This window comes from Piliocolobus tephrosceles, chromosome 3, assembly GCF_002776525.5.
Source record: "Piliocolobus tephrosceles isolate RC106 chromosome 3, ASM277652v3, whole genome shotgun sequence".
Lineage (NCBI taxonomy): Eukaryota > Metazoa > Chordata > Mammalia > Primates > Cercopithecidae > Piliocolobus > Piliocolobus tephrosceles.
Genome location: NC_045436.1, coordinates 87,825,661 through 87,835,563, shown reverse-complemented (window position 1 = coordinate 87,835,563; position 9,903 = coordinate 87,825,661). Strand labels below are relative to the sequence as shown.

General features: G+C 39.3%; 1 protein-coding gene across 1 annotated transcript; it reads left to right on the top strand.

Moving 5' to 3' along the window:
- The first annotated feature begins 2,762 nt into the window (after positions 1-2,762).
- On the top strand, positions 2,763-3,402 carry LOC111547873 (high mobility group protein B3). Its single transcript, XM_023219904.3, has one exon. The coding sequence runs from the start codon at positions 2,782-2,784 to the stop codon at positions 3,382-3,384; it is 603 nt and encodes a 200-aa protein (XP_023075672.1). The 5' UTR covers positions 2,763-2,781; the 3' UTR covers positions 3,385-3,402.
- Positions 3,403-9,903: the final 6,501 nt, after the last annotated feature.

Below are 9,903 nucleotides of genomic sequence, written 5' to 3'. Positions count from 1 at the left end.
TAATGTTGAAAATTCTGAAGACATGACTGTTTTAATGGAATTAACAATATTCTTATTTACCAAGCTCACCCAAGTGAGCATTTGAGTTAGTTCTTAATTTTCTGAGTGAATACTTCATTTATATTAGTATTTATTTTTGAAAGAGCCAAATAAATAGAGCTCTTTTTCAATTTAATTTGGCAATATAATAAGGAGATACAAAAATATCACACACATGTGTCATACATACAGATCTGTCCATAAACATATAAACGGACACAGATCTTAAATAGCTTTTGTTTAAAATTTTTAGCCATTTGCCAAGCACAATAAGATAAAACTCAATAATTTATTTAAAAATGTCTGAACCAAAATTGTTTTCCTGGCCAATAGCGTAAGATTTCCTGCCCCCATGGGTAAAGCTTTTAAATAATATTTGTGAAAAAGATATTTAACATTTTTTTCATTTGTTTTCTGTAAAGAACCTGATAAAGAGGCAATCTTTGCTTTATTTAATACTTTAGATGCCTGTGTATACAAATTTAAGAATGTATCCCATTGCTTTATGGCATTTTGGATTCTATTTTTTTATGCTCCTGCAAATGAACAATTTTATATATGTTAAAATTTCCCCATTGTAACAACTATAATTCTAAGTTGTTCTAGTAAGGGACATTTTTTCAAAAACACACAGGTTCTAGGCCCATAATTTTTGTGCGTAAAGTTAGCTGTTGTACCAAAAAGTAAAGTCCCAGATTCTTGGAAGTCCAGACTTTTTTTTTTTTTTTTTTTTTTTTGAGAGGGAGTTTCACACTCACCCAGGCTGGAGTGCAGTGGCACAGTCTAGGCTCACTGCAACCTCTGCCTCCTGGGTTCAAGTGATTCTCCTGCCTCAGCCTCCCAAGTAGCTGGGATTACAGGCACCTGCCACCACACCTGGATAATTTTTATATTTTTAGTAGAGGTATGATTTCACCATATTGGCCATGCTGGTCTCGAACTCCTAACCTCAGGTGATCCACACGCCTCAGCCTCCCAAAGTGCTGGGATTACAGGCATGAGTGCCTGGCTGGAATCCCAGACGTTTTTTAAATTTGGAGAAACCCATTTTCAAAAGATACTGACCTTAAGCCTCTGACTGGATCCAATCCAGTTACTTAGATCCAATCAGATCCCAGACCCAGTCCAGTAAAATTGCTCACATAAAGTCAGAAAGGTCAAAACAAAAATTCATAGAGCTTGAATTTAAGAGAGAACCCTGCCATGATCCCAGTTGCTGTGAGAGATGAGTGGGCAAATGATCCCTGGTGAGTACCTTCACTTGGCCATATGGTACTCCTTTGTGTCCCTGGAGGTCTGCTTTGGGTCCCACTTCTGACACTAATCTACTAGAATAAATGCTTTAGACAAATTAAATTTAGTAGAGTTTATTTGAGCAAAGAAATAGTTCATGAATTGGGTAGCACCTACAGAGAGCTTCACCCAGCAACAGTGGATAGGTAGTATTTATAGACAGAAAAAGAAAGTGACATATAGAAATAGCCTGATTCATTACAACTCTTTGTCTTATTTTGTCATGGTCTGAGCAGTTGCAGCTTGTAATTGGCTGAAATCTCAGGTGCTATGATTGGCTGACACCTAGCTACTTGTTACAAGAATATACTGTCAAATTAGATTGTAGTTTATTTACATATTAAGATAGGTTACAGTTTGGTATGTATGGAGATAACTTTAGGCCACATTTAATTTAACAGTACATAATAAAGACCCACAAACATCAAACAAGTTCTCCCCCTACTAGAAGTAACTGTCATAGTGGATCCTGTGTTCACTTTTTTTTTTTTTTGCTTTGATCTCATCTTTATATCTAATTCTGTAAACAATATCAGAAAGCACTGTTGTTGAGCACCTTGTTAGGCTTGGGAGATCACTACTGGCTGAAGAGAAAGTGTTAGGTTCAAATAATAAAATCTATTAAGTGCTAGACGGTAGCAAATGCAAAAACCTATAGAGTATAAATGAAAAAGGAAGATTGCATAGATGAACCTAGTAACTTGAAGCATGAGTCAATTTATGAAGAAAAGAGAATTTGCTTCAGAGGAAGCAACAAATTCAAAGGCAGAAGCATGAGAAATTAATGCAACAGGAAAAGGGGGTGAGGAATTAGGTATAGTTAGAGATGAAGCTAGGATGATAGATTGGGAGGATGATTAGGTGAGTTTTTAGTCCTCATTTACAACTTCTATCTAATCTGAGGCTGAACATAGTCTAATTACAGTGTTGTCATATATTTTTTAATGAAATTTGTGTGTAGTGGACAGCTGTGATGCCTCAGTATGGTACATTTTCAGATCTGTAATTCTTTTCCTTGGGAAAGAAAGAATGGCCACTTGTCTTAGTCTATTTGGGATGCTATAACAAAATACCACTAGTTTGGTGGGTTATAAACAATAGAAATTTATTTCTCACAATTCTGGAGGCTTGGAAGGCCAAGATCAAGGCACCAGCAGATTCATCCTACTTCCTGGTTCACAGATGACTCCTTCTCATTGTAACCTCACATGGTAGAAGGGGCAAGGGAGCCACCTCTCTGGGGTCTCTTTTATAAGATCACTAATCCCATTCATGAGAGCCTGCCCTCATGACCTAATCACCTCCTGAGGCTCACCTCCAAATATCTTCACATTAGGATTCAACATATGAATTTTGAAAGGACACAAACATTCAGTCCACAATACCGCTGCAGTATTTTTTTTTTTTTTTTTTTAACAATTCTCGAGACTAGTGAACAATACAGTCAGGATGGCTAAAGGTGACCCGAAGAAACCAAAGGGCAAGATGTCTGCTTATGCCTTCTTTGTGCAGACGTGCAGAGAAGAACATAAGAAGAAAAACCCAGAGGTCCCTGTGAACTTTGCAGAATTTTCCAAGAAGTGCTCTGAGAGGTGGAAGACGATGTCCGGGAAAGAGAAATCTAAATTTGATGAAATGGCAAAGGCAGATAAAGTGCGCTATGACCGGGAAATGAAGGATTATGGACCAGCTAAGGGAGGCAAGAAGAAGAAGGATCCTAATGCTCCCAAAAGGCCACCGTCTGGATTCTTCCTGTTCTGTTCAGAATTCCGTCCCAAGATCAAATCCACAAACCCTGGCATCTCTATTGGAGACGTGGCAAAAAAGCTAGGTGAGATGTGGAATAATTTAAATGACAGTGAAAAGCAGCCTTACATCACTAAGGCAGCAAAGCTGAAGGAGAAGTATGAGAAGGATGTTGCTGACTATAAGTCAAAAGGAAAGTTTGATGGTGCAAAGGGTCCTGCTAAAGTTGCCCGGAAAAAGGTGGAAGAGGAAGATGAAGAAGAGGAGGAGGAAGAAGAGGAGGAGGAGAAGGAGGAGGATGAATAAAGAAACTGTTTATCTGTCTCCTTGTGAATACTTAGAGTAGGGGAGCGCCGTAATTGATTCATCTCTTATTTGAGAAGTGTCTGTTGCCCTCATTAGGTTTAATTACAAAATTTGATCACGGTCATATTGTAGTCTCTCAAAGTGCTCTAGAAATTGTCATTGGTTTACATGAAGTGGCCATGGGTGTCTGGAGCACCCTGAAACTGTATCAAAGTTGTACATATTTCTAAACATTTTTAAAATGAAAAGGCACTCTTCGTGTTCTCCTCACTCTGTGCACTTTGCTGTTGGTGTGACAAGGCATTTAAAGATGTTTCTGGCTTTTTTTTTTTTTTTAATTTGTAAGGTGGTGTTAACTATGGTTATTGGCTAGAAATCCTGAGTTTTCAACTGTATATATCTATAGTTTGTAAAAAGAACAAAACAACCGAGACAAACTCTTGATGCTCCTTGCTCGGCGTTGAGGCTGTGGGGAAGATGCCTTTTGGAGAGGCTGTAGCTCAGGGTGTGCTCTGTGAGGCTGGACCTGTTGACTCTGCAGGGGGCATCCATTTAGCTTCAGGTTGTCTTGTTTCTGTATATAGTGACATAGCATTCTGCTGCCATCTTAGCTGTGGACAGAGAGGTCAGCTGGCATGAGAATTTTTTTTTTAAGTGCGGTAGTTTTTAAACTGTTTGTTTTTAAACAAACTGTAGAACTCTTCATTGTCAGCAAAGCAAAGAGCCACTGCATCAATGAAAGTTCAAGAACCTCCTGTACTTAAACATGATTTGCAACGTTCTGTTATTTTTTTTGTATGTTTAGAATGCTGAAATATTTTTGAAGTTAAATAAACAGTATTACATTTAAAAAAAAAAAAAACAATTCTCAAATGTGAGGTACCTATAGTATATAAAGATGTGATATGGCCAGGTGCAGCGGCTCATGCCTATAATCCTAGCACTTTGAGGGGCCAAGGTGGACAGATCACTTAAGCCCAGGAGTTTGAGACCGGCCTGGGCAACATGGTAAAACCCTGTTTCTACAAAAAAAAAAAAAAAAAAAAAATTAGCTGGACATGGTGGTACTTGCCTGTAGTACCAGCTACTAGGGAGGGTGAGGTGGGAGGATCACCTGAGTCCAGCAAGATCAAGGCAACAGTCAGCCATGATCATGCCACTGCACTCCAGCCTGGGTGATAGAGTGAGACCCTGTCTCAAACAAAACAAAACAGAAAGTGATGTAAAGAAAGGAGCACTGTAGCCAGAATTCAGTGTCCTGGCATAGTCACCAGTGTGCCATATGACCTTCTACAAACACTTACCCTCCCTTGGCTCCAATGTCTTCATCTCTCAAAAGAAATGGTTGGACATGAAGTCCTTGCCCATGCCTATGTCCTGAATGATATTACCTAGGTTTTCTTCTAGGGTTTTTATGGTTTTAGGTCTAACATTTAAGTCTCTAATCCATCTTGAATTAATTTTCGTATAAGGAGTAAGGAAAGGATCCAGTTTCAGCTTTCTACTTATGGCTAGCCAATTTTCCCAGCACCATTTATTAAATAGGGAATCCTTTCCCCATTTCTTGTTTTTGTCAGCTTTGTCAAAGATCAGATGGCTGTAGATGTGTGGTATTATTTCTGAGGGCTCTGTTCTGTTCCATTGGTCTATATCTCTGTTTTGGTACCAGTACCATGCTGTTTTGGTTACTGTAGCCTTGTAGTACAGTTTGAAGTCAGGTAGCCTGATGCCTCCAGCTTTGTTCTTTTGACTTAGGATTGTCTTGGCAATATGGGATCTTTTTGGTTCCATATGAACTTTAAAGCAGTTTTTTCCAATTCTGTGAAGAAAGTCATTGGTGGCTTAATGGGGATGGCATTGAATCTATAGATTACCATGGCCAAAACACCAAAAGCAATGTCAACAAAAGCCGTAATTGACAAATGGAATCTAATTAAACTAAAGAGCTTCTGCACAGCAAAAGAAACTACCATCAGAGTGAACAGGCAACCTACAGAAAGGGAGACAATTTTTGCAATCTACTCATCTGACAAAGGGCTAATATCCAGAACCTACAAAGAACTCAAACAAATTTACAAGAAAAAAAACAAACAACCCTATTGAAAAGTGGGCAAAGGATATGAATAGACATTTCTCAAAAGAAGACATGCAGACAGCCAATAGGCACATGAAAAAATGCTCATCATCACTGGCCATCAGAGAAATGCAAATCAAAACCACAATGAGATACCATCTCACACCAGTTAGAATGGTAATCATTAAAAAGTCAGGACACAACAGGTGCTGGAGAGGATGTGGAGAAATAGGAATACTTTTACACTGTTGGTGGGATTGTAAACTGGTTCAACCATTGTGGAAAAGAGTATGGCGATTCCTCAAGGATCTAGAACTAGAAATACCATATGACCCAGCCATCCCATTACTGGGTATATACCCAAAGGATTATAAATCATACTGCTATAAAGACACATGCACACGTATGTTTATTGTGGCACTATTCACAATAGCAAAGACTTGGAATCAACCCAAATGTCCGTCAGTGACAGACTGGATTAAGAAAATGTGGCACATATACACCATGGAATACTATGCAGCCATAAAAAAGGATGAGTTCGTGTCCTTTGTAGGGACATAGATGCAGTGGAAACCATCATTCTCAGCAAACTATCGCAAGAATAGAAAAACAAACACCACATGTTCTCACTCATAGGTGGGAATTGAACAATGAGATCACTTGGATTCTGGAAGGGGAACATCACACACCGGGGCCTATTATGAGGTGGGGGAAGGGGGGAGGGATGGCATTGGGAGTTATACCTGATGTAAATACGAGTTGATGGGTGCTGATGAGTTGATGGGTGCAGCACACCAACATGGCACAAGTATACATATGTAACAAACCTGCACGTTGTGCACATGTGCCCTAAAACTTAAAGTATAATAATAATAAAAAATAAGGAAGCCATGCATCTCTCCAATTTGCCAGCAATGTCTGAAATTTCCATGCTTAACCTAATGGGTTAATTGGATCACTCTGCCATCATTGCTTCCATTCAAAGGAGTATTTTGCACAGCATAAAAACAAATTAATTTGTATCCAAATAATTTGACATAAATTGTAGGCCTCTCAAACTCAATTTCCTTCTGGATAAACCAGGCCTAGATTCCGTATCCACATTTGTTGCAAGAATAAAATAAAAATATGTTTATAAAAAAGAAAAGAAATGGTTGGACAAACAGCATTCCAGCTGTTTTCTGCTAAGAGTCTAACACCACTTACGGTCTTCTAAAGCGGGAGGGCCACCACTGCCCCTCCCCCTGCCTAGTGCTGATCAGATGACAGTTATAATAGAATCATTCTTCTTTTGCCAGAAGTGCAAATTGTTTCCCAAATGTGGCCTTGGGCTTTCAGGAGCCCAGTAGTGACTTCTGTGGTTCCTGATTTGCACCCTCACCTTGTTATTGGGGTTGTGCTTCATTTCTCTCTGTGGAAAGAGTGAAGTATTGCGTAGTGTGACCCTGGTCACCAAACCAACTCAGAGACAGCAAGTGCTTTGGCAAAGGAAAGGGCTGGCACAAAGAACAGAGTAAGTAATAACTGCTTTTATTTTTGTCCTATAAATGGATAATTATAGTACTTAAAAAATAAACATCAAAGAAGCATTATCTAACAACATACATGATGGTGGGCTGTGAGTGCAGCAGAAGTAGTGTGTAAAGTAGGTCTTCTCCAACAGAACAGTGGTGGGCAAAAAATATCAATGGTTTTCTGGTCTTCAAGCTTTATGAAGTAGGCAGGCAGAGAGAGCTGAGCTGACACAGTACTTACACTGTCAGGTGATAGACACATCGACCCAAACACAAGATTTTTTTGGTTGGTTGGTTGGTTTTTGAGACGGAGTCTTGCTCTGTTGCCCAAGCTGGAGTGCAGTGGCGCAATCTCAGCTCACTGCAAGCTCTGCCTCCTGGGTTCACGCCATTCTCCTGCCTCAGCCACCCGAGTAGCTGGGACTACAGGTGCCCACCACCACGCCCGGCTAATTTTTTGTATTTTTAGTAGAGACGGGATTTTACTGTGTTGGCCAGGATGGTCTTGATTTCTTGACCTCTGATCCACCCACCTCGGCCTCCCAAAGTGCTGGGATTACAGGTATGAGCCACCATGCCCGGCCCCAAGCACAGGATTTTTTAACAGCCAGGAGCATTTGGGGTTGGGATTCATTGAGTAAGTTGGGATTTTCCTTCTATTTGTGGGAAATTAATAATTTCTGGCTTACTGGATAAAAAGTGAAAAATTAATGCTGCCTCTTCTCTTTTGTTGAGCAATTTAGAAATTTCATATGGCAGAAAACCAGAGGCTGTGGCTGCTCAGGGTGGCATGAGAGCAGAGTCCAGAAAGTTCAATCAAAAGCTTACCTACTGCAAAATTAAAAATGGGTGACATTACCACTCTCATCTGCAGAGTTTTCAAGGAAATAATCATATGATTTGCGTAATTAAGACATAATTAGTTCAGAAGGGAATGATCATAATCATGTGTTTGTGTGGAAACTGAAACATGCTCTCAGGATGACTTAGAAGACACATAAAGTAAAATCTCTAATAATACTGAATAATTTATCAAATAATTCTGTGCTCTTGAGCTTTTAGAAAAAAATTTATCCTGGCAGACTTTAAATATCTTGGTTTTTCTCATCATGCTAGCAGTTGTTGTAATACCAGCTACTTTCTACCTCCATTTTCTCCTCCACTTAGAAAACCTTTATTCCACTTACAGAGCATTATGGCCTTCCCAAATAATGAGTTGAAATTAAAGTCTATAAAGTGTGAAGCATAGGATTCCTGGGATCAAAGTAGTCAAACACATGCAAAACAAACATTTGTATAAAATGCTGCCTTTGGAAAAAAGAAGGTGATGTGTAGTACAGCTTATGCAATCTTGATTCAGGGTTTTAGGCATATTCTGCAATCTGGGTGAGAGTTTATATGGACTCTTTTGCTAAGGAGATGAAATGTTCATTCCACCTGAAACACAGATTTTCCACACAGAGGGTAATAATAGCCTATTTTACCATAAGTATTAGTGGCTCTGGGGATTCACTGAGTATAGGTCAGGATTCTTTTTCTATTTTATGGGAAGGGAAAGATTTCTGAATTTTGAGAATGAACTATTTTTCTAACTTCAGCCCGCAGTCTCCAGAATGCTTGCATGAGATCATAAGACTCAGTAAGTGGGACAATGAGAACCGAGCAGTACACATTCACTACTACCAAAGAGGGAAACCACCTGCAGAATGTGTCCTTTCACATAAATTATACCTTCTGATTTGTTTTCTTAGGATTTCCAGGTATAAAGTTTCCAGGTATAAAGTTTTATTCACTAGCCTTAAAAAACAATGATAATGATGGCCATCTCTTTGAGCAATTTTTATATACCATTCAGTTAGGTTAAGTGGTTTTGCATGTAATATCAGCATTTATTGAGCCCATTATTATTTTTATACCATTCTGGGTACTTCATGTGAATTCATTCGTTAAATTCTCACAATAAGGCTATCTGGTAGGTACTAAGGGTACCCAGCTTTTACAGGTAAGAACGTTGAGACCCGGAAAGGTTCAGAAACTTAGTCAAGGCCACATGGCTAATGAATGACACTGGCAGACTTCAAATTCAGGACTGTTTTCAGGGGTTGTGTTCTTAACTACATGCTGTTTTGCCTTTTCTTTTTTTTTTTTTACTTTTTTTTTTATTTTTATTTTTTATTATACTTTAAGTTCTAGGGTACATGTGCGTAACGTGCAGGTTACATATGTATACATGTGCCATGTTGGTGTGCTGCACCCATCAACTCGTCAGCACCCATCAATTCATCATTTATATCAGGTATAACTCCCCAATGCAATCCCTCCCCCCTCCCCCCTCCCCATGATAGGCCCCAGTGTGTGATGTTCCCCTTCCCGAGTCCAAGTGAGCTCATTGTTCAGTTCCCACCTATGAGTGAGAACATGCGGTGTTTGGTTTTCTCTTCTTGTGATAGTTTGCTAAGAATGATGGTTTCCAGCTGCATCCATGTCCCTACAAAGGACGCAAACTCATCCTTTTCTATGGCTGCATAGTATTCCATGGTGTATATGTGCCACATTTTCTTAATCCAGTCTGTCACTGATGGACATTTGGGTTGATTCCAAGTCTTTGCTATTGTGAATAGTGCCGCAATAAACATACGTGTGCATGTGTCTTTGTAGTAGCATAATTCATAATCCTTTGGGTATATACCCAGTAGTGGGATGGCTGGGTCATATGGTACATCTAGTTCTAGATCCTTGAGGAATCGCCATACTGTTTTCCATAATGGTTGAACTAGTTTACAATCCCACCAACAGTGTAAAAGTGTTCCTATTTCTCCACATCCTCTCCAACACCTATTGTTTCCTGATTTTTTAATGATTGCCATTCTAACTGGTGTGAGATGGTATCTCATTGTGGTTTTGATTTGCATTTCTCTGATGGCCAGTGAT

Excerpts from the sequence above, each read along its gene's own strand:
- LOC111547873 (XM_023219904.3), top strand. The coding sequence starts at position 2,782 with ATGGCTAAAGGTGACCCGAAGAAACCAAAGGGCAAGATGTCTGCTTAT.